The 26,206-nt window shown below is 35.5% G+C and overlaps 1 protein-coding gene across 2 annotated transcripts in view; it reads right to left on the minus strand.

Moving 5' to 3' along the window:
- Window positions 1-26,206, minus strand: part of ATP9B (ATPase phospholipid transporting 9B (putative)) — a 163,870-nt gene that overhangs the window by 93,270 nt on the left and 44,394 nt on the right. For both annotated transcript variants that reach the window (XM_032183416.1, XM_032183415.1), the window contains exon 7: window positions 19,555-19,606. In XM_032183416.1, coding sequence (XP_032039307.1) covers window positions 19,555-19,606 — 52 coding nt within the window. The remainder of the gene's footprint in view (window positions 1-19,554; window positions 19,607-26,206) is intronic.

Genomic DNA, 26,206 nt, shown 5'->3' on the forward strand with positions numbered 1-26,206 from the left:
AAGTATTTGGACAGTTCTCTCAGACATATCATTTGATTTTGCGATGGTCCTTTGTGAAGCCAGGAGTTGGACTTGATGATCCTTGTGGGTCTCTTCCAACTTGGGATATCCTATTACATTAAGGCTTAAAAAAATTATACACAAATTCATACTGTATACTATGGTTGTGAAACAAAGAGATTTTTCTAGGTATTTGTTATTTTTAAACAATGTGTATAGACATAAATGTGTATATACAAGTTATTCTTTATTTTAACCAATCCAATAAAAACTAACAAAGTAGTCTCATCACTAACGGTGATATGGTAGCAATTAAGCTAAAGGAAACACTGGCAAAGAAGTTTATCCAGGTTTGAGTCTTCTCACAGAGACAGTGAGCTGATGCCTGTAAATCAGTGAATCTAATATGCAACGCATCAGAATATCTAATAGGCTATGTATCAGAAAGGGTGAGTGAACTATGCAACTATGAGTGAACATGAGAGAGATTCTTTTACAGGACATGGGGACGCCGATGCAAGTAAAATCTAATGGAATCCAATGTTTTATTCACCAGTGCCTATAAATTAAGAAGTTCAATGAGATAACAGTCTGAAAAGACATGTTGGAGCAGGAAGCCATCTAAAATTATATCTGACTGGAAGGAAGCTTTTTTACACAACAGTCTTTTGAAAGAAGCTTACAAGTCTTCATGTGACAGCTGTATTTATATTAAGCACACAGTAAGTAAACAAATCTTTTAATACAAAAGACTCTTAGAGCACATACTTTAACATAACCAAGGCACTAAGATAGAAGCTGCAGAGCTGTACCTAAAATAAATTCTTGAAAAGCTGATTTAAAATTCAACTAGATTCTTTATGGATTTTTTTCTATAATAAAATACGGTAAAGCACTGAAGAATCCAATGACATACAATGCATTACAAGTAAAGGTGAAATATCTAGCAACACCTAGAAACACCAGTTTCACTGCACATTCTATCCATGGCATAGATCAGTTTACTTTCCATCATACTTTTCCTGTTCAAGACGTTTCATGGTTCTCTTTACCCTTCCTGTCAATGGTTGCTTTCTTCCATCAATTTCATTTAGAATTATACTATAGATCAATGCAGTTCAAGACCAGTGTGGCCCCTGTGAATGGTTGACTGCACATACATCCATTTAATAGAGCTCACACTATGACATGTATTGGCCAACCACATTTCCTCTCCACTTCAGCAGTTAATTTCATCAATAACTTATCTCATAGCCTGTTTCCCTTTTAACCAGAAAAGGGGGCTGCTTTCTGCCAAGTCAGCTTTCAATAATGATCACAACAGCAAAACCGAAACAATACAATCCTCTTCTCCACTTCAAATACTTCATCATAGCTAAATAAGTCATTTTAATTATATAATGAGATATTAAACTTGGCTTAACTAAGATATAAACACAGGAGACTAAACATATGACTAGAAACAACATATAAAAACAATTTCTAACTCTCACCAAGTTCCTGAACCTCTAAAGAACCAAGTATTTCTCACTTTATACTTCACCTTTCAACATATTCAAGTCAGCAGTACCTAAGACTTCTAAAATCAAACTCTTCTGGAAAAATAGCTGTCTTAACAACACCATTCGAAAATGCTTGACAGTGTACCTTTCCCCAACCCCCAAAATCACAAATTATTTTTTAAGTGTTTGGTTTATGTAGACTTTGACAACGTTTTGCACCAGTGTTAAGTCACTTGCATTTCTAACATGAATATGACTTACATGGAAAAAACAACTATACAAACACCAGAAATTGTGCTATTCTCTGTGTATTCAAGGATAATTTTTGAACCAGACAATTTCCAGTGTACAAATCATAGAAGTTTATGATATTATTGTGCATTTTTTTAAAGTTATGTGCTGCTTAAAGGGAAAGTCATGGATTTAAATGTTTAGCAATCAAGCATAGCTGACAACAGAAAAATTAAATTCCACACTGAACATAAGAAATTTCCAAGGACAGAAATACTTTTCATAAAGCCATATATATAGGAGAATCAGGAAATTAAAGTACTTTTAAAAGTGGGGGCACACAGATGCTCATTTCCCATAAACAGACAATCACACAAGATTAGCAGCCAAATTTGAACATAATGTGTTTATTTTTGTCTTTATAGAGAAAATTTTTGAGTGAAATGAATCAGAACTTGAAGTTTCATCTAAAGAAATTACACCCGGTTTGAAGAGCTAATCATTTATCTGAAGTAGTACAAACTTCATGTGAATACACTTGAATTACTATACTACTACCTAGTATTCATTTAGCATAATCAGCTGAAGACAGGCACAAATCAGTCTAGAGCATCTCCGTGCATGGTAAGCCCAAGTACAACTAGACTGTTTTTCTAAAACCATTTCAGCTGAAATCAGTGAAACTTGCATGCTTAGGTAAGTCCTAGGACTACAGTTCTCGTTCGGGTGTTCTAGCAAAAGTTCAACTATTTATTGGAGGTCTGTCCTTACCCTAAGACCGTCCTGGAATAAAAGTACCTGCAGCACAAAGGACGAAAACATTTTAAGAACCTTAATTTAAGAATGTGTATTGGATTTACATGGCAAGGTTTGGATAGTGGGGGGTTGTAGGGGTAGTGGCCTCTGCAAGAAGAATCCAGAAGCTGTCCCATGTCAGAAAAGGGCCAGTTTCAGCTGGCTCCAAAGGGACCCACTGCTGGTCAGAGCCAAGGCATGAGCAACACTGTAAAAAAAGCTACTGCACAACAACAGCTGGGAGAGAGAGGAGAAGCAGCCCTGCAGCCCCCAAGGTCAGAGCTGCAGGAGGGCAGGAGGTGCTCCAGGCACGCAGAAGCAGTTCCCTTTAAGAATTACCCAAGAATTTCATTTTTTCTGCTGCTCCGCAAAGGGCAAAACTTTTCCAGTATAAGAAAATGGGGAGAAAGAAGTTCCCTTGCGGCCTGTGGAGAGGCCCCTGGTGGAGCAGGCTGTCCCCCTGCAGCCCATGGGTCCCACATGGAGCAGATCTCCACGCTGCAGCCCCCACATGGGTGGAGGAGCCCCCGGTGGAGCAGGTGGATGTGGCCTGGAGGAGGCTGCAGTCCATGCAGGAGCAGGCCCCGGCCCGGAGCAACAGCCCGTGAAGAGGAGCCCATGCAGGAGCAGGGAGTCTGGGGGGAGCTGCCACCCACCCATGGGGGACCCGTGCTGGAGCAGTTTGCTCCTGGGGGATGGATGGACCCCGTGGTACAGACCCCTAGGGGAACAGATTTGAAGAGCTACTACAATTCTATGAACGTTATAATCTGTGACTAAGTGAAGTCTGTGCAACCAGAAGCAAAGAACTTCAACTTTTCCCTTAAAATAATCTTATTTTAATTTATTGCATAGCTTTTGACAACACACAATACATGGGTATCTGTTTTTTTTCAGTGAATTGACTGATCAAGGACCCATTTGCACAGTTTGAGTTCATTTACAAAAACAGATTTATTTGAAGTCAACACAATATTTAAACACAACACTACTTAGATTCAAAACAAACATTAGCATTTGAAAGATTTTCTCCTAAAACTGAGAACCAAAGTTAAAAAGTAAGCATACCTTGAAACGTAGCCCCTTTTTCCCCAAAAGGGATTGTGTGCATTAATACTGAAGAAAAACAATGTTTCTTTCAGTATCTTTTACACTATGTTGAAATAGAGAAACAAAAGCTGATCTATGAACATACTAATTTATGGCCATCATGTATCTGGCTAAGATCTGACAAACAAAGCTCAGTATAGAGTAAGTAGAAAGTGTGTTCATTCAGTGCGTTCTGGACTTAAGGTTTCATTCAGAACATACACGAGGCACATGTATAGGACTAATGTTTCTGTGAGCATCTTATACTTACATGTCCATCAATAACAGAATGACTCATTTGTGGTCTGCCTGCCTCTAGAAATCCTGAAGAAAAAGTACCCAAACAAAAATTGTGTTCAGAGAATGTTTGTCACTCTATTGTCTCAAACAAGCAAAAAAGTCTCCTACAACCTCACTCAAGAGAGGAAGAGGGAGAACGGGAAGGAAGGTTTCTTAATGACGTAAAAAATATGTATTTTAAGCTTCCTTGTATATAATACTATTATCATCAGTTAGCTGTATCTCCTATTTGTTATACTACCAAATGATTATTCATATTTAGTTTCTTACACATGGTTATATTTAATTTCCTGAAATTATCATAATATACGTAAATTTGTGCTTACCATCAAGAACTTAAAATTATATTTTTATATACACCCGTCAGAGAATTAATTACAGTTTTTAACACAGGCTTCTGAAAACAAGTTATTACCAGCAATGTTATATTTTTTCTTAACGTATTCTAGTTAATTGTAATTGGTTTGTTTTTAATTACATCATTTGAAATAGTTTTTTTTTTTTTTTTTATGTATTAACTAAATTAATCACTATTTTGTTTCATTTGGAGATCTTGTTTCTGAAAAGCAAATGGATAGACTTGTTTTGCTTAAAACAACTACTTCACTAATCAGCCTGTTTGCCAAGTGGTTTGTAAAGAAATGCAGTTAAAATAAGAACTCTAGAATAATATTGACAGACAAAAAGCAACCTACTTTGCAAAAGGAGAATAATGTAAATTATTTTATAAAAAGTTGCAGTACCTGATTTTCATGGAAGGCTATATAATGAAGAAAAAATAAACCAAATGATTGGAATTACATCAAGATTTAATATTTGCTATGACTGTGGAAAGAAAGTAACAACAACCCTAGAAAAGTTGCTTTAGTTTGGTACAGAAACAAAACTGTGTCTCATTTGTAGCATCTCCTTGTATTATACTGTTCTTTCAAGATTTTTTTTTTTTATTTTTTTTGGTAAAGGCTCTTTAATACCAGTGCAACACAATTTCTCATGATAGCCTAATAATGTCCTAAAATAATCAGATAGAAGCACAATATTATACCACTTATACACTGGTGTTCTTAGGGAATAATGCTGTTGAAAAATCCAAGACTGGATAATTGAATCCAAATACCTCAAATGCATGCATCAAGTCATGGAGAGTCCCTGCAATTTAAATTCTGAGAATAGCAATGAAAAATTCAGATAGGCTGGCAAAATGAAAAGACAGGTTACCTCTGCTTTGTCTACCAGTTTTGTTTCTACAAAGAGAAGTCAGGAAAGTATGATAATACTTAAAACACCTGACTTCCAGGACTGGAAAGGTTTCTTGACTAATAGAAACATAAGAAGGGATACAAGGACCTGAAAAAGAATTTCCGAGTCATGAGATGAAACAGCAGAGAGGATTCTGAGTTTAGTGGAGAGGGACAAAAAAAAAAAAAAAAAAAAAAAGCTAAGGTATAACTTATTCTGACTTGCATTAAAAAAATGACAGTGAACAACATATCAGTAAAAAAAAATAATTAGTATTTCTGTCCTAGACTTCTTCTGCACTTGCTTGGAGCAACCTCTTACAGCAGATCTTGTCTTCTACACCTATTTATAAGCATTTTACTAGCATGATATATTTTCAAAAAAAGACTTCAATTTTTTAGATTTAACAAGTACATTAAAATCCTTTCCACATTGCCTCAGCAGGCAACACTCCCACAGTATTTGTTACAAACGTCGTTGTACACAGTAAAGAACAGTATATACGAAGTTAATCTGCAACACAGGAGTCCTGAAAACCTTACTTAAATTTCTCTTGGAGAACATTAAAGTTAAGGGCTTCTGCTTTTTTTTTTTTTTTTTTTTTTTTTTTTTCCTTCCCAAATATCAGCAGTATTAAGAAAGATTTGTGGGTAGGACTTAAGAGGGCTTATAGGTAGAATTCATATATCGTTTAAGCCATTTTAATGTCACACTGTGATAAAGATGCATCAGATGGAAACAACTGTAACTTACTTGTATATAGCAGACATGCAGTCATATGCCTTTTTTATTTTTAAACAAGAATAAAGATCAAGTGCCCTGGCCTTGAAAAGGTGTTATTTTATCTGTTATTTATAAATTCAGGGCAAAATTCCACATCCCCTTACATTTATAGAATTTAAAAATAAGTATAGAATGTATACACTTAAATAGTCTCAAAAAAAAACAACCAAACAAACACCAAAACCAAAACGAAGTTACATTTATATTCTCTAACGTGTAGATAATAGAAATTCAAGACAGTTATTCACAAACACAGATAATACTAAACCACCACTATAGGTCTGGTTTCTTTCCAAAAGTCAAATCTAAATAAATAAAATTATGTCTGCCTTTTCGCTGAAGATCTGTATCCAATGAATTTTTTACAAATGAGAACAACAGCTACAACTAATGCCTTTCAAGGCTCAGCAAAACTGAATTATTAAATCTGTCTGCCTATATCCTATTACAGCCTACTTATGAATACTTGATTTTATTTTGTATAATTGACAACAGTTGTCAGGAAAGGAAGGTTTTAACAGCAATCAAATTAAGATCAACTGGTCTATATGTCACAGTGAAAAGCCTGCATCAAGTGTTGATGAATTAATTGATGGGTCACTGTGAAACAGGGGATGTGGAACTGTGGTGTCATGAATGGTTATATATTGTCTAGTGATGTTACAGTCTTCCTGCTTTAAGTAAAAAACAATGAAAGAGACGGCTTACTAGAATATGAACAAGAAAAATGGACTTTGCATACATAACACCAGATCATTTATGAACAACTTAATTTTTAAGTCATTTATATTACTTAAGTGACTATGTGCATGAAAATTTTAAACTGATGACAGGATGAGTAGCAGCACCAAGATGACACGTTAGACTACAGAGTTTCATTTACCACTACAACAGAAAGCTTTCATTTATGATACCTACTACAGAGGGGAAGAAAACACTAGAACAGCTGAAACATCCTAAATATTTAAGCTATAACTCCTTCCTTTAGGATGTGATTACAAAGTGTAGGCATATTTATACAAGACCAATGAAATTAGTTTTGAAGCATTAATTTCTCTTAATACCAGTGACAGAACTGTGTGTACTTGAGATATTTGATCTGAATTAAGAAACTGATGAAGCAATTGATTAATTGGAATTTAAGCCATCAGTCACTGGATCCATCAACAGATTCATTTACATTCTAAACAATCAGCTGATGGTCTTATAGGATACTGTGTATTAATACACAGTCAATATGATACCACCAAGCTCATCACAGTTCCTTATTGACAAGCACACTTGCTTTTAATCCAAGCTTGATCCACAACATCTTTTTTTGGATTGCTGTATTGATTCAGTGTGCTTTAGTAATTTTTACTTTTATTAAAAACATTATGGAATTATCTTACATACAGCAAACAATGTCCCAAGTGGGAAAAAAAAGCATCTACATTCACGTTCACATTCTCAAATTTTAATGCAACTGATTTAGATGACTAAGATATACATGTGGATACTCAAAAGCATTAATTAATTCACCCTTCCTTTTAAAAGGTTTTCATATACTACTTTGCTCCACTGTTTTTCTGATGTATACTAATAATCCCCTTTTGCAGAAACTCAGTGAACAGAAAATAAAGGTAATCTGTATTATTTGTACCTTTACCAGGAATGTGCAATTTTATATCTTGTAAAAAAAAAATTAAACAGTAATAAGTCTCAAACTCTGACATACAGAATGCTTATAAGGCTGAACAAGATCTTGCTTCACTTTCCAGATCAAAAAAAATCAAAGGAGGCCAGAATACCACTTCATAATCGTAGAAAAATCAGTACCATACTTGGCAGATATGCCAAGTATGGCTCTACTGACAGCTCTTATACAATCACAGGAATATTTTTCACTGACACCACTCCCTTTTTCTGCACTTGTTTTGTCTACTATTATAATTTTTTTTTATTTTTTTTTGACATTTAGAACCGGAGTAACTTATATGGGGATCTATCCCTATATCCAGAGAATTGAGAATATTTTCAGTTTTGCTCATTAATTTTTAAACCAATTTTGCTAGCACCATGAACATTAGTCATGCTTAAGTACGTATGTTAGAATTATGTTTCACATATAATTATGTTTTCACACTGCAAGGAACAATCATTACATTGCTGCCTATAATAACAGAAATGAAATTAGGATATTTTAACTAGCCCTTCTTGTATTTTTGTCTTAACTTCCAGCAGAAAAATTAATCAAGTAATTTTCTGATCCCAACGCAAAGCACACATTAACACTGATGCCATAAGCCTTATAAGGTTCAATGCATATATTAAGAATACTGAATAAACTAGTTTCCTAATTTCAGAGCTTTGACTGGACAGCAGTACTCTATCAACATTCCTAACACTTAACTACTTCTAAAGACTGATAATACAAATATATATATATGTATATACATCTTAAAGGATATTTCTTTTACATTATTTAAGGTTCATTTTCTCTCCCAAGGAAAGCAGAGCTCACAAACAAAAAGATATGGAGAAAAGTATATGGCCAAATATATAAGAATCCATTAAAAGTGCATTTAGTCTCCCAGATTTAGCAGAAGTAATCAGCTTGAAGTACACACCAGTACTAAATGAGGAGGAGCAAAAATAAAGCCTTAGTACCTCATCATACACAAACACATAAAAGTCAACGGTGATGCGGATAAAGCCATCAGATTACAACAGGCATACAAGCAAACAAACAACAACAACAAAAAACTCTTATTACGAAAGATGATAACGTGCTTTACCAAACAGGAGCCTAGAAAGAAGCAACAAACCCACCCATGAAGATTGACCACTGGACTTCCCTACAGCAAGAAGCACACAACTCCTTTTTTTTTTTCCCCAGTTCCTTTTTGCTTGACAAAAGAAAGTTTGTAAAGCTACAAGGACATCTGCAATCAAAACTGTAACTGAAACAGTTAAACATGACCTAATTTGCATTTACCCTTCATACATACCAAGAGCAATGACAGTGTGGAAACATTGGCTTTAGCACTTGTATGGAGAGCCCTACTCACCTGTGTACTACTTGGAAAGCAGGCTCTCAGGGTCTCTACCACTGAAGAGATGCTAGACTTACACATGCTTCCATCCCAACTTCAGCCAACCACACCTCAAGCCCCATATGAAAATTAGAAACTGACTACATTTCCAAGTTATGCTTTCCTTATGAATACGTTAAGATTGGTATGAGGATCATTTCTAAATGTAGTGGAACTACTAAAATTACTGCAAGGTCATTCCTCATTACACCTAATAATCTGAACTTTACAGTTTATGCAGAAATTCCTTTTTCGTAATACAGATAAGGATCACCAAGATATATTTTCCATTAATTTCAAAGAATCATCAAGATAATTTTAACAGGTTGCAGAGCAGAGCTTTCAGTGAAGAAGAGAAAAATATCTAAAAGAAAGTTTCAGTATTTTTATAAATTCATAATGCATGACATGATTCTTAAACAGATACTTCATGGAAATCATACAATAAACTGTTTCTAAGCAGGGAATTCTTGAACCAAACTTGTGAAAGTTGTAAGCATTAGTGAAAACAGTACTGCATGATGATGAAACAAACTACCTTCATCACATAGTATAAGCCTCCAATATTCCAAACTAAAGGAATACATTAAAAAAAGCTTGCTAAAAAATGACAAAATTCAGATAAATGTGCAATGATTTTCCAACTAGAGTTGCAAAGGTGTTTAAAGACAGACCTTTAAGAATTACTCAAGAGCATGCATGAATTTCATTTTTTCTGCTGCTCTGCAAAGGGCAAAACTTTTCTAGTATAAGAAAATGGGGAGAAAGAAGTTCCTCTGCGGCCTGTGGAGAGGCCCCTGGTGGAGCAGGCTGTCCCCCTGCAGCCCATGGGTCCCACATGGAGCAGATCTCCACGCTGCAGCCCATGGAGGAGCCCCCAGTGGAGCAGGTGGATGTGGCCTGGAGGAGGCTGCGGCCTATGGAGAGCCCCTGCAGGAGCGGGGGTTTGGGGGGAGCTGCAGCCCGTGGAGAGGAGCCCACACAGGAGCAGGGGTCTGGGGGGAGCTGCCGCCCACCCGTGGGGGACCCGTGCTGGAGCAGTTTGCTCCTGGGGGATGGATGAACCCCATGGTACGGAGCTGTGTGGGAGCAGTGCTTGAAGAGCTGCTGCCTGTAGGCAGCCCACACTTCAGGAAGGATGGCATCCCATGGGAGGAACCCCACAGGGAGCAGGGGTAGAGAGTGACCGTGAAGAAGCAGTGGAGATGAAATGCTGGGGACTGACCGCAGCCCCCGTTCCCGTTCCCCTGTGCCACTTGGCGGGAGGAGGTGGAAGAGGGTGGATGGGAGGGGGAGGAAGGTGGTTTTAGTTTGGTTTTTAGTTTCTTACTGCTCTAGCTTGTTAGTTATAGGTAATAAATTTCTCTAATCTCCCTACACCACGTTTGTTTTGCCTCTCACAATAATTATTAAGTGATCTCCCTGTCCTTATCTCAACCCTTGAGCCCTTTCCATCACATTTTCTCCCCTTTTCCCTTTGAGGAGGGAGAGTGAGAGCGCGATTGTATTAGAGCTCAGCTGCCCACCTGATTAAAACCACCACAACCTCAAAGACGAACAAAGTGCTAAGCTAGTCTTCCTCTACTGTTCTACAAATGGACAACCTGGCATTAGAAGCCCATTTCCAACATGTTCATCTGGTCTTCACTTCATTCTCTGGTCCCTACCAAGAAGTAGGTTAAGAGGTCCATTGAATGGTAATGCACTGAAACCTCAGAAAAGTTACTGCACACACAGAGCTGCTGACAACATGCTGAGTCTGACTGGAACTTTACTACAGATCCCGAACTTAAAACATTCTTTTGTACTATTCATGTAGTGACTTTAAAAAAAAAAAAAAAAAAAAAAAAAAAAAAAAAAAAAAAAAAAACTCACACACTTTAAACAGACACCAGTAAATTTTTTTTTTTTTTTTTTATTTTTTTTTTTTTTTTTTTTTATTGTGGTCTCCCTTATTAGAAGTTACACCAGCTAACTTGCTTTCAGGTAACATTATCACATTTTCAGAAGTTAGCATACAATTTTCACATCTACCTGTGCCATTTTAAATGTGAACAAAACCATATATATTACAAAACAATAGAGCTGCTGTATTTCAGTGCAGTTCATATAGCTCACGTACAATTAAAAAATGCAAGCCATGTAAACTGCAGTGAACACTCGCTTCGGATTTCAAGATATCCAGACCACTGCTCCACCCAAGCTGCCAAATGCTCCAAAATCACTGGAGTGTGAGAACAGGCAGATTTATGACCAACACAATATACAAGCTCTTCGATACATACCAGAAACTTTTTTTCAACCCTTTTTAGTTATTGTATAAATTTACAGTGAAGTATCTCCTTGTTACTATTTTAATGCAAACCTAATGCAACATATGCACTGTGCAAGACATCCAAGTATGCACAGAAAATAATTAGGCAATGAAATACATTTTATCTTCTAATAACATTTTACTGTGTAATTTTTACATCAATAATACATATAGCATAATAGGATTAGCAGCTTAACGTTTCTACCTCATAAAAACCATCAGTGTCAGGTATATTCGTATCTTCTAGCATTACTCAGTGGCTTAAAGTAGATACCAAACATTTCAAGCCTGCATTAAATCAAATGTAAAAAGGGGAATAGGAACTTAAGTACAGAAACACATTAAAGTAGTTTGGACAGGATGTTGGCAGATACTCATGCCCTGAAGATAAACTTTTATCTGGCTGTATGTGCAAAACTTAACTCCAATCATTTATCATTCTTTATAGCAATACATTTTTCAAAGCATTTTAATTCACAGGCAGGTAAGTTTTATAGCATATGTTTTCTAAACATAATAGAAAATGTCAGAATGTGTGATAAATGCAACACTTTTAAGCTTTATTATTCTGCAGTAGGTGGTTTTACAAGGAGATTGAAAATGACCTATGTTTGAGGCAACTACATTTGCAAAAATGAAGAGCTACGGAAGCCTCAAAATAAAAATGATTTTCCTGTTCTTTATTTTCATTTTACTCATGCCATCATTGATAAAATAGTTACAAGTAAAAAAAAAAAAAATCCTAAAATTACTTAAGTAGAAATTTCAATACGAGTTATATGGTCTTTTTCATTGAATCATAAAATCATTAAGGCTGGAAAAGACCTCCAAAATCATCTAGTCCAATTGTTCCTCTACCACCAATATCAGCCACTAGATCATGTCCCTAAGTACTACATCTACCCTTCCCTTAAACACCCCCAGATCTTGTCCTCCAGATCTTGATGTTGAGCAAATGATGGTAGTAACAGAAAAAAACACCACAATCAAGTTTATATACATTACCTATATCTTTGTAACGTGGCATTTTTTCTATACATTAAAGGCATTTCAGGAGCTAGATAATGAGCTACAACATTCATTTCACAGGGGCATAACAGCATCGATTTACAACAAGGTGTCTGGGAACTTCTGGAATTTTGAAGCCAATGTTTGCCACTGCCCTCGTACGTCACCAAGGATGTAGTTGTCAGTGTACTGCCAAGGACAGCAATCAGCTAGCCTTCAGGACCAATGCCACTACTGTCTAAGGAGAAAGATGAGGATCCTCTTTACTACAATTGCTCTGCATCTTTGCAGTTGAACCCCCTGAGAGAGATACAGGAAATAGTGATACTCTTTCCCATGGTGCAGTCACCACTTAGAGGGTTATCTGAGGTCATCACATGTTTGAGAAGCTTAATTGCTAGGATGAGAGCCATTATGGCACATACAGGGGGTACAGACAGAGTCAACAGAATTGTTTTACAGGATGTCCTGCTTGTGAGATTACACTTTTACATTTGCAAAGCTTAGCAGTGCTCATTACAGACCTACGCAGTCCTTATCTGTTTGTGGACAGCAAGTCTAGCAGGGCACCCCTCCAGTAGGCTCACTAACCAGCTGAGTCAAGAAGCTGTATTCCACATACTCCAGGAACCTCCTAGACTGCTTCCTCTGGGCTGTATTGTATTTCCAGCATGTCTCAGGGAAGTCGAAGCCACCCATAAGAACAAGTGCTGGCAATTGTGCAACTTCTTGTAGAAGTTGCTTGTAGAAATTCTACAAGCTGCTCGTAGAATGCCTTGTCCATCTCTTCATCCTGGTTTCCATCCAACTTCTGACCCCACCAGGATGTTCACCTTGTTGGCCTTTCCCTGATCCTTACCCATAAGGACCCAACCTTATCACCCTGAGCTCTACAACATTGAAACACACTCTAATATAGAGAACCATGCCACTGCCCCTCTTTTGTTGCCTATTTCTTCTGAAGAGCTTATAGCTGTCCAAAGTTTTGTTACAATTTTGAAAAATATGAGTATGTTTGTGACTGATAATTAACACGAGTAAATATAGCAGTGTTAAGGAGTTTTGTAAGTGAAATCCAAGAAATATATCTCCTAAATAACAAGAAATCCAAGAATATATCTCCTAAAATACTCACATAGGTAAGACCAAACCAGTGTAATGCTGCTCAGAAAAATACAAGGTACTACAATCATGTAACTGACATTATCTTTACAGGAAGGTTCTTCACAATCAGAGGAATTTGTTTGCAAGAATTTGTAAATTATTTCCTATTTCCCTATTGCTTCCATTGCACAGCTATAGTAGTAGACATTTTGGAATGTCTAGGCCTATATATTGAACTTAGAAACATACAAAACAATCTTCTGATGACTATTTGTGGATGATCATATGCTTAGAAAATTAGGTTATTTTAAAGTTACATTTCAGCAAGAAAATGTATGAAAAGATCAGATCAGACTGTATGAAGTCTAGAATCCTTGGCCTTCAGCTACCAAATTTGTGCTACTTGGTAATTGCTCATTGGGTTTTACTCGTCATTGAGTGGTTTGGGTTTGAGGGAACCTTTAAAATTAATCTAGTCCAGACACCCTACCATTGGGAGGGACACCTTCCACTAGACCAGATTGTCCAAAGCCCCATCCAGCCTGGCCTTGAACAATTCCAGGGATGGGGCATCCACAAGTTCTTTGGGTAACCTGTTGTGGTGTCTCACCACCCTCATAGTGAAGAATTCCTTCCTTTCATCTAAATTACTTCTACCCTCTTCAGTTTAAAACCATTACCCTGTCCTATCAGTACAGGCCACTGTAAAAAGTCTCTCTCCATCTTTCTTATAAGCCCCCTTTAAGTATCAAAAGGCTGCAATAAGGTCTTCCCGGAGTCCTCTCTTCGCTCCAACTGAGTTGGTGCAGCACCTTACGCTTGGCCTTATTGAACTCCATGAGTTTCATGCGGGCCCACTTCTTAAGCCTGTCAGGTCCCTGACACACTGAACAGTGAAATTTATGTGATGAATTCAGTGTTATGTTGAACCTATTTGCAGTGCAAAAGCAAGTAATGAGGTTTCTGAGAGACATGAGACCAACAAAGAGCAACCAATTATTTTCAGTAGGTGAACAGATGAACCTTGAAATACAAAAATCCTACAGTTACTGTAGTGCTATCTGTGACCAGTGAAACTGAGCAGCCAGTGGGAGTTGTTCTCCAGAGTATTTCCTCTAGCAGCACAAGCAAATAAAAACCAAACACAAAAACATTTTTTGCCAACGTCATAGTTGCTGAGTGTATAGAAATTGATGCATTAAAATTCATCTGTGGACCATATTTTAGTAGACTTCTGCCTTTACATTTTTTCCAACTCCAATTTTGTTGGAGGAGGAATACCTCAATAACTATCTCAGTACTTCAACATTTGGGAAAACTGTTTTTTGCAGAAGCATTGGCTTTTGCTCTATATAGAATCAAGTGTCTCGCAAAAATGCTAACTGTGCAAAAAGATTTACGGGGTTCAAATACCATAGTCAGGAAAGTTGAAGTAGACCAGTAAAAAAAAATTCTATTTTACCCTATAGAAATTCAGCTTCTACCAGGAAAGACTGAAGAGAAAACCCAGCTTTCCTTTTCATAGTATCACAAAGCATTATCCATGCAACAAGAAGGACCTTGGGAAAAAGAAAAGGGCTAAACTAAAATTAATCAGTTCTTATCCTCCTGAAAAGCTACAAATGAAAAACAGTAGAATAACAATGTTATGATAAGTCTGGTCACAGCCAATTAGTTAGCAGTAGTACAGAAGACACAATTCTTCCTAGTCCTAGAGTCTATGAAGCATGTCATATACCAAGAGGCAGTCATCTACTGTTTCTTTTAGCTGCAATAGCTTTAGAAAATAACCATTCCCATGTACAATACTATTGTACTGCCAGGTCACCTTTCTCACAGGAACCTTTAATTTGTGGCCAATTTCAACCAAGTTATGGTTGAAACCAACAAACTCTTGTGATTTCACAACTGAAAGCTGAGAGCTAAGAGAGCACTAATACTACGGATACCAGGTCTTATAAATGCATGCACCAGGTTTTCAAGAATGACCAGGTTCAGTTCATGTTAGAACACCTCTGTGTGTTAATATAATTAATACCTGACCTGTATCTGAGTCTGGTCACTGAACCAAGGCACGTATGTGCTTATAGAAGGCACATATAGAAGGAAGTTTGAGAACAGGTATTTGAGCTCAGAAAATAATTTATCTTTGAAAATTGTCTCTATTAGAGACATGTATAGAAACATGTAACATGCATAGAAACATATTATTCCCATAATGCTGAAGTCATCAACACCTGTTTCAGTCAGCAGTTCCTGTGGACAATCAGAAAGTTACACAATGATGTCTGGAATGCTCCATCTAGCTTTTGTAATTGCACCTGCATATATGCAAATGTAGAGAGCATACCAAGCTATTTTAAAAAAAAAGAATCTGAAAATTCTGTGTTAGGGGCCACTAGGGCTTAGCTTAATTTTAGTTAAGGAAACTCTGTTGACATAACACTGATCTTGGCTACATTTGCTTAACAGCTTTCTGCTAAGGTAGTCAGTTGTTTTTGGCATGATGCCTACTTGTACATCCAATGAAAATAACCTTTAAACCACCTTTTTGTAGCAAGATCAGCATGAACATTTACCTTTAATCTTGTGAAGAGTTGATAAACAGGATAAATCTCCCAAATTACTTATCATCTCTGCTGTATATGAGTGGAAATCATGAGATTCTGCCAAAATCTTCCACCCCACACCCCCTTTCAAATAAAGATATTCCAAGGTTTTACTCTCCTTTTTCTCCTTTTTTTTTTTTCCCTATTTTTTTTTTTTCTTGAAGTTAACAAAGACCTTGTAGAAGTTTGTTATATGGGGAGCCTGACAGTAGCGAAACATTCAAGACAGAGGTTTGCCCTCCCACACCCCAAAGTAATTAATATTACTTAATAAGTATTAATAATTAATAATAATTGATAACCCAAGATTACCCAAAGTAATCTTAACTCTAAACTCAGCCATCTAGCTGTCTCCTTTCACACAGAAATATCAACTGATCAGGAAGTCAAAAATGAATAGGAAACAAACTAAAAAGCCAATCAGAGAGTAGAAGAGAGTAGAGTAGAAAGAATCCTAAAAAATCTGTATTCCTAAAAGTGCATTTGGGGAAAGAGAGGATGGGAGGAAAACAAGCACATAGCATTGCCTCATTTCTTCCATGGCACCACACATGGGTGAAAAGGAGGCTTAACTGTTTTAGGCTGAACTTCATAAACTACCAAATTATAAATCAAATTGCTTCTTTTCTGACTGAAGAAATAAGATACTGAAGTGCTGCAGACAACATTAATATGTGGTGTAAATACTGAAATGGGAAAACATGGAAGTGAGGTGGATTTTAAAATTAGTTCAAACTCTTTGCTTTACTCTTTATAGATTTATGGTAACAAATTATAGTTAAACTGTTTTATTGCATGGAAGATAAAATAAAATTACATATAGAACATAAAACCATGCAAAAACTAATGTGCTTTACAAAGTATTTAAAGTGTTGCCTATAAATTAAGCCATAAATCAGTCAAAACCACAACATCGAAGAAAAAGCAATTACAGATGTAAGTGTTCGCTCTTTAGTCAAAAAACAATTATTGCCATATGTTTGAAGTTCAGTGTTGTTTTTTTTTTCTTTTTAAGAGTACAACATGAATATAACTAGTCCACCTGTTGCATGTTTACACAAAGTGAATTTTCAGTGCTAAAAATCACATTCCATGTATAGTAGAAGTGCACATGAAATAATTTATATCAGAATTCTGGGCAGATTTCACTGAATTTGCTCTTTGTTCATTTTACAGTATAATGAACTTTTACCTAGTAGTTACACAACTCCTTCAAAGTGTTCACAAGCATTTTTTTTTTTTATTATTTAATATTTTTATTTAGGGACATGCCAATCTTACATAATGAACTTTTAAAATAGGTAGTTTTATTTTCTAGATTGCAAATTACTGGAAAATCTTAATTAAGACATTCAAAGAAAGCTGACTGAAGTAAACCTAAACACTGAATACTGACGTAACTTGAACTATCTTACCTTCAAAAAATGTTTTTTCTCCCCATGTTTCTGACACAGGGATTCACATTCCCTTTTTCCCCATCTGTACCTTGCCAAAGAGATAGTTCTACTTATATTAACTGTGATCCTTGATTTACTCTTCATATATATTTCAATAAAGTTACAGAGCCGTCCTATGCAGATGCATTTCTGGTCTACATTGACCAATGACAAGCACACCTATGCCTCATCCTTCAACTATTAGTACTAATGGGAAAGCATACAACACAATGTCTTAAAACCTCTCATAACATAATCCAGGAACTTAAGAATTAACAAGGAGGTAAAAATGCTACACTGTAGATATGCAAAATATGAAATTGAAGAACTTCCACCACTGTAAGCTAAGCAGCTGTTTTGTTTTGTTCTTGTTCATTTATTCCAACAGTAACAACACTTCTAATATAAACCGCTGCAACGATCCTAATTAAGGACAGCAAGCTAGCTCTCTGCAGATGAACAGTATTTGATGTTCCTGCAACAGCAAACACTACAGAATATTGTATAATGAATTCTCTGCATATTTCTACTGCACACCCATCATTTGAAGATATTACCACTGCTACATACTGGACAGGATGACAATTGTTTCCAAATGCCTAGATATCTAATAACTAATACTACATGTCTAGTACACAGTAGGAAAAGCGTCAACACACCTTCTACCGCTTATGCATTGCAAGCAAGTTATTTAGTTCAAAGTAATTCTTCTATAGAGGTATAATTTTTCTTACAACTTTTCTAGCAAGTGTAATTTCAGATGAAATAGTTTTTGGATAAGAACTAAGGGATAACACTGCAAGCAGCCCAAAAGGGAACATCATCAATCCTTTTATAATCATGCTGGATCCAAGAGCTTTGAGTTGTCAGAAGCGTTACATATATTATTGAATTATGATACTGTGGAACAGAATAAAAAGAAAAGTCAACATACCCTGAACCAGAAAGTAGTTAAACGAGATTGAGATTATATACAGACAACTATGAAACAGTCAGTCCAGACCAGTTACAGGTTATCTAGTGCACCTAACCAGCATTTCAAAGTCATTACTAAGACAGTAACAATACTGTAATTTATTCTTCTTTTAGCAAATTCGTAGCTCCAATAGTGTTCTATAGGCTACTCAAGTATTTGTTTTCGCTTGCAAATGACCTCCGCAAATTTAACTTTTTGTCTGAAACAAGTCTGATAGAACTCCAATGCCACAGTAAAATACCAAAGTACTCCTAATATAGGGTTTATGAATATCACAGCTATTAACTTTGTGAAATTTAGTGCTGTGGAAAAACATTACGCAGCAATTCATGATCTGAGTAGTAGTAATAATACAAAGAAGGGAAACTCATTTGACTTATATGGGGGCTGTTCAACTGTCATTTCCAAACTTTTACCAAAGCAGATTTATTTTATAGGTTTCCTATAAAGGAGATATTTGTTTCCCAAATATTGAGTACTCCACTACCAGCATGTGAGGAGAAATAGAATTATGAGAAGTACTTTTCTTCCTCTCTCTCAGAGAAAGTGTTCAAGGGGTGTAGGGATTGCTGCCAGGATGGGACAGCCCAAAGAGACAGTATTATTTCTGAAGTAAAATATTTAGTTATCCTAAAACATGTTTTAGGTCATTTTAATATATATTTTTAATCATCTTAATTACATTAATAAGACAAGATTTCATTTTTTTTCAATTTAATAACTTGAATATAATCAAGTAACATCTAATATTTTGCAAGATAATGATTAGACAAATAATTTAAAAATACTGTGAAGTCATATTAAACAGTCTCCTAGATATACTAGAGTAGTCTTAATATTACCTTTAAGTTTTGTTACATCAATTCATAAAAGTAATCTATGTAGAAGAACATATTTATATAGGTCTCATGTTCACAGTAAGATTTCCCATTTTAGAGTCCAAGCTTACTCTTTTTCTCAGATATGGACACCCTCCCATTAACATGATGAAGACAGATGTCCTGCCATCAATTTATTTGACCACAATGCACAAGCTAAAATATTACTGCAACAACAAAGTTATCATGTAACCAATTAGAATTATCAAAACATACCAGTTTTTTCCGATGTTCTGAGAAACACCATGTCAGATGGGATTCGTTGATTCTGAGAGGGAAAAAAAGGTATATTTTTTCGTAAGTAGGAAAAAAAGTGAATTCTAATCGAACGTCCAGTAAGATCTGTCACCAAAAGGTCACTCTTGGATTGAAACTCAATTAAAATAGGATTTATCAAAGCACTTTGCATTCAGCGTTTGCAATTCAGAAATCAATATTTTCAAAAAATTATACAATAAGCAAACAACAGCTAATCCTTTCAGATGTTCATTGTAAATGAATCATAGATACCTGCAGACCTCCAAGTCTTACATTTTCATGACTGAAAAGAGTAGTTTGAGCATATTTCTTACAGAAATATTAAAAATAATATTTTACTGAGTAAAATCCTGACATTCAGCAGAGATAAAGAAAACAACAGTGAAATTTAAAACATTCATCTCATCATTTAAGTTGTAATCATTGTATATACCAAATATTCCCTTGCATCCTCTTGTCTCCCTCTCAACGCACTCAAATGTACACAGGGGAAACAGCAAGGCATGGAACAACATTTTCCATTTTTACATGTTTATAAACCTCTCCATTACAAAGAGAAAAATAGAATTTCTTTCTCAGTACCAGCATGTCAGCTCAGCTACAGCTGCAGGCTTATTCTGCTATTTCCCTTTCAAGTATGTAATTCCCTGTATCTAATCATGTTTCCAACTTTTTGCTGATTATAAGAAGTTCAATCTATACTTTTGCAAATTAAACAAAATTGGACAATACTGCCATCCCCCACACATGCTATCTGCTGTCTAAAAATGTAGCTCTCCCATCACTTGTGAAGAAAGCATATACCAGCACCAGATACACATTGCCACTATGGGACATAAGAATGGAAAACCAGGGGAGTGAAAATAACCAACATGTCAAAACTTGGAAGATATACAGGATTAGAAAAGAAAAGTGACAGGCTAAGCTGACAGGAACTGGAGTGAACACTGGAAATGGCAATGAGAAAAGATTGATAGTAATGAAATGCAGTTTCTTCTATCATAGCTTATGCCTCGTGTGCCACATGTCATCGTGTTCAATCCGGAAGCTAAACACAAGGATTCATTTGCTTTTCGTTTCCAGACTGCACTTAACTAATTAAGAAATCTCAGTGTATTATTAGCAGTGACTATTAGTTTAATGCTAAAATGTATTTCTTAAAATTCATTTCAGATTACTTATTAAGAGGGTATAATTCACTAAGTTTCACTAAGAACAATATTTTTCAAAGAGCACTTCCACTGGAGAATAAATTTCAGGTTTTCATGTTCAAGGCATTATTGTTTGATATTGCCTTGAAAGCCACTTTACAGCTAAGGCTCATCTTTTACTTCTGAAGAGCTCAACTGTCTGTTTGAAGTGAGAGTGGAAATTAAAATAAATGTAGCTGACAAAACCCATCAATCATATGGCATACATGAACTTCATGGATTTCAGTCTTAAAAAACCTGACTGAATTTACTCAACATAAAAAATTAAGAGATTCAGTATATACACATTTCAAAACTTTGTAAGTGAAGTGTGAAATGGGGAATAATTGTAATCAAACTGCAAAACTAATACAGTGGTAATTCAATTGTAGCTTTATTTTCTCCATAAACTGCAAGGTATAGAAAACTACTTAGTTATTTTATAGAGAAGAAAAGCAGTGACGGTAGGTTTCAGATAGTAAGCAGTCATACTAGCCTGAAAACTTCAAGACATTAAACAGTGAAACACCTCAAGTCATCAATGTGGTGCACAGAATCCGGTCTGTAAATTTAAGAGTAATCCTAGTCACAGTAATATATTGATTCACTGCATCAACACAGAAGATACATGTAATATCCCACAAAAGTTCTATCACAGAAAAATGTAATTGGTTCAAAACTGATCTTTACATGCAACACAAGTACATGCAGCATGTAGCAGCTCTAACATACTTATCCCAACAGGAATCTAAACAACAGTCTGGAAAACAGCATTAGTTCACATTCGAAAACCTCTTAGAGGAATCAACACAAACACAGAGGAGTATTTTAGTTCATTTGGTTTTGAGTCAAGTGTCCTTAAAGGTAAAGATGTAGGACTGACAACACTACTCTAAAGCACAAGGAAGTCAGCATTTTGAGTATTCTTTGATTTGAAATCAGGCATGTAGTTTCTCATTTTTAACCTTCCACCTTTTTTTACTCTTTTCAAAGGCATCACGTCCCCCTCATTACTGAGTGTCAGGAACTTTTTTTTTTTTTTTTTTTTTAAAGTAAATCAATCCATAGCAGTCTCCATCTCTTCCCCCCCCCCCAGTAAACAAGTTCAAAAATTAAGAAAATTAATCAAGATCAAGAAAATTAAACACAGCTTTATGTGACAGAGAGTTTGGGACACAAACACTGAAGCAGCTGATGTTTTTTACCATACATAATGCCATACAGTAACATTTGCCTCAGTTCTTGAGAAGTCCCACTCATAGCAATATCATTCCTGACCATGAAACATCCTCGATACTATACATGTTCTAACACTAGGTGAAGTTTTCAATTACTATGAAGAAACATTCCTGAAAGCACCATGCAATCACAACAGTGCCATTTAGAATAGCATGATCTGAATAAATGTCAGTCAACTGCAGATTTTATTATATAGGTTCAGCTTTCAAGGTTTCTGGTTCAGAAGCGGAATTGGAAACTACAGCTGTATTCTCTATTGATTCAGTATAGTTCAGTATAGATGAGCTATGAAAATGGCAAGTCAGGAAACAGAAGCAATGACCAGTCCCACTATCTCACATAAACAAGAAGTTTGAAAACCAAGTAAGTCTGGAAATTTTAGAAAATAGATGCCTTTTCTGGTTTCTCTAAAAACTCTACATGGATGGTAAAAAATCTCTACTCATACCTTGAAATTATGCACTTTTATAAATCAATACTTAATCAGTTGCAGCAATTCCCATTCATTTATTAAAGTACAAACAGCTAAAAATGTATGTTCTTGTCTGTATATCAACAGTATTCAACTTGAAGATGCTGCTTACCCACAACCGTAGCATTGGCATAGCATTTTTAAAATTTTGCCTTACAACATTAAATTAAAAAGTAGTGAAATTAATTATCCATTATGAGCCCAGATTCAATCAGGATTAATGTTTCATATTCAGATTTGGGGAAAAAAGGAAGACGAATGTCAACCTTAATAATATATCCTGTGTGCATATTAGGCAAAAGAAAAATAATAATAATAATTAAAAAAAAAGGAAGGGACAAATGAAATGTAAACTCAAAATTAAAGATTTCCTTAAATGACAGTAACAATAGACCAGGCATACAGGCATCTGTATGTCTTCATATAGATTAACTATACATTTTTGCAACTTCCCTACCAGCTCTGACAAATCTGTCGCACAAGTTTCAGATTACTAGCTTCATGCCTACAAACTTCTAATTACTTGTAAACAAGCTAAAAAACTTGACCAACATCCCTAAAAATTTGCAAAAGTCTGACAATAAATTTCGCATAATAGTCTAACTAACAATCCAATACAGATTTAAGTAGAAGTTCTAATAATTAGAATGATTTTTTTTTTTACTATCATTACCAGCTGCAATGAAGAATCTCTCATATTCAGTACATTGAAGAGTAGGTACAAGGTGAGTTTTTCAAGAATCAAGTCTTTATACCTGACAAAACTGGGCAGAATCCAATTAGTTACATGATCATTTTTTAATTTTAATAGAAAACACATACCTTGATTTTATATCTTTTTAACGGGTTCTCTCTTAGTTTTTCTTACCTGTTACAGTGAAAACTTTTATGCATTAAGGTTTAATGCATAAACCTTTTATGCATTCATATTTGAATTTACTCTTGCATACAGGGAAGGCTAGATACTGTATTGTCTTTACCTTCTCTGTGAGAAAAAAAAAACAAAAAACAGTACTTAAGACTGGCATACCCTTTTCCATCAGGTTTTCAATATTTTGGAAGTAGGCAGAAAGGTACTACATGATTTCTAGTTAAAAAACAAGTCACTATTACTGCCGACACTGTAGAGCAAAGATCTCCCTGAAAGGATAGAGTACCTGATATTTAGTCACTATAAAAGACTGACTATCCAAAAAGAGATGGCAAGTGTGCAGCAAAAATTTTTAACACCTCATTATTGAGAAAATTAAGTTCTGTTATATATTGTCACAGAAAACAGCAACAAATGTCAATCACGTTTACCCTCTCATGTCATATTTATCAAAGTGAAACAAGTTAAAACAAGAACACATATAACTTTGAACATTCAGAAACCTATGTAATCTCAACTACCATTCAGATGAAGCTAGAAATGTTTATTGATATGCAGGGAAATCTGGATATAAAAGTCATAAAAATTACTAGAATACTATGTTTTCATAAGTCTGAGCTGAATCTGAGCTCTGACGAAGGAGCGTTTCCATTTCTCTTCCAGTTTGTCATTGCTGCTGACTTCTTTTCTACAGATCTAGCTATGATAAGACAAAAGTCAGCATAAACTAAGTGCTTCTCCAGTTGCTGGGCTTCATTTTTATCATGTTATCATCACGTTATTATCATGAAATCTTTATTAACAAACTTTTGCAGTTCCCTCACAGTCTTCCAATTCTCCTAAGACTGCCCATCGGCTCCAGATCCACAGTTTTAGGTTTATTGTTCTTTCTTCTCCATACATACTGTTAAAAACCATGTATACTTTTTTTTTTCATGCACTAAAACATTCCTCCTTGCATCTGTGTTAGAAATCAAAGAGGCACTTCACAGTTGTTTTCTTGCATCTGCATGCCCTGCAACACTACATGTTAATAGTCACAATCTTTACAAAAGCTGGTTTAATTTCACTTCACACTTGAGATTAAAAGAAGTTGTGTGTCCCTTTACTGCTATCCAAGAGAAGCTCTCAAAGTATTAAAACAAAGCTTTACTGTTTCACGTTTTAAAAAAACTATTATATGTGTTACTATTAAATGTGTTAGTATTATTATTGTGTTATGCCCTCTTCACATCCTCAAAAAGTGCTCCAAACAGTCAAAAAGCTACAATAGCACTATAACAATATCTTAACTCACCAAGTCAGCCCTTCAATTATCTTAAAGAAAACCATGTGCACCTCTGCATCCATAGAAAAAAGTAAATAAATTATTTTAACTCAAGCCCAAGAGATTAAACAACTAGAAAGCAGCATGCCTGTTTGAAGCAAGAGAGAGGGGAATGTTTTGCAGCTAACATATGCAAATGTCTTTTAGCATTTAACAACTAATACTATTTTAAACTTTTCAGGCCTTTTCCTGACCTAATATTAACACCTTACGAAATTTTCATTTGAAATTAAAGACATATTACTCAAAGCTAACCTGTTCTAACACTGCAGTTACTTAGAGCTGATTTGAAATTGATCAGTCCTACAAAAATGAGAGGATATTCAAAGCTCAGGTACAGAAAAGCTTCTCATTTAAGTTGTTAGTATTTGTGATGCAGTTACTAGTTAACATATGGATCTTCAGCTCAAATGAGTCATTAATTTCACTGCAGAAATGCTGCTGATGCATCTTCCAGTCAAATACAATGTTAACTTGTTCCTTTGCCATTAGACTGAGCAATTGAACATTTCACTCCTGACTGGTTCTTTGGCTTAAGAGTCATACTCTGAAATTGAGAAGTGCTTACTCCAACAAAATACACTTCTAAACAGAACCAGAAAACATTTAATTTCATTAGTTTGCAGACACCCACAGTTAGGCCAGAAGCAAAATTGAAAAAAAAAAAAAAAAAAAAAGCTGTGATGGTGCAGGAGAGAGCTTGTGGATGAAATGCAACATTCAAATAACTAACTATATGCATCGTACTGAGATACCCAAGAAAAATCTTCATCAAAAGGAACTGTATCCACTACTTTTTCATTACAAACTTCAGGTACTCACAACATATGGTCTGTAATCTCCTGTAAATAATGCTCAAATAGATGCTAATGATCTACCTCATACAACACAAAAGTAATCCTAGTTTTCGAAATTCTAGCAAGATTCAACAAGTGGATGGATCTCAGTAAATTTCAGGGAAGGCACATTACTTATGCAGCCACTAGAATCTTCCCTATGTAGTATAACAATTAATTACAGGTTTAAAGATAAAGACCCTAAAAAGCTTCTTTATCAAAACCAAAGCAAATATTTATTCTCAGTCCACTAGAAGCTCTGGAAGAGGTGCAACTGAGCAGCTGCAAGCTGACTCCATCTGAACTCTAAAAAAGGTGTAATAAAACACAGACACAGAGGCCAGGCACAGTAATGTTAATCTTGTCCATGCTAACATATGCTGCCTGGAAGGTCCCTACAAGACATTAGGTATAGAGAGCAGACCAAAAAAAAGCAAGAAATAGTATGAACTACACATGAATAAATCTATTTTTAAGAGCAGCAAGACCAATGACACTTGGGTGTGTTATTTTTCTTTAAACTGAAGGAAAAAAACTGAAAGCAAGGAAATAGAAGTTATACCAAAAACAGAAGAGGGGTTTCCCATATGTTGCTGAAAATAAAAAGAAAACAATCTCTATCCACTAACAATTCATGAGTTCTCCAAATTCTTTGAGAAAAAGAAGAGGTATTAA

This window comes from Aythya fuligula, chromosome 2, assembly GCF_009819795.1.
Source record: "Aythya fuligula isolate bAytFul2 chromosome 2, bAytFul2.pri, whole genome shotgun sequence".
In the NCBI taxonomy this organism is placed as follows: Eukaryota; Metazoa; Chordata; class Aves; order Anseriformes; family Anatidae; genus Aythya; species Aythya fuligula.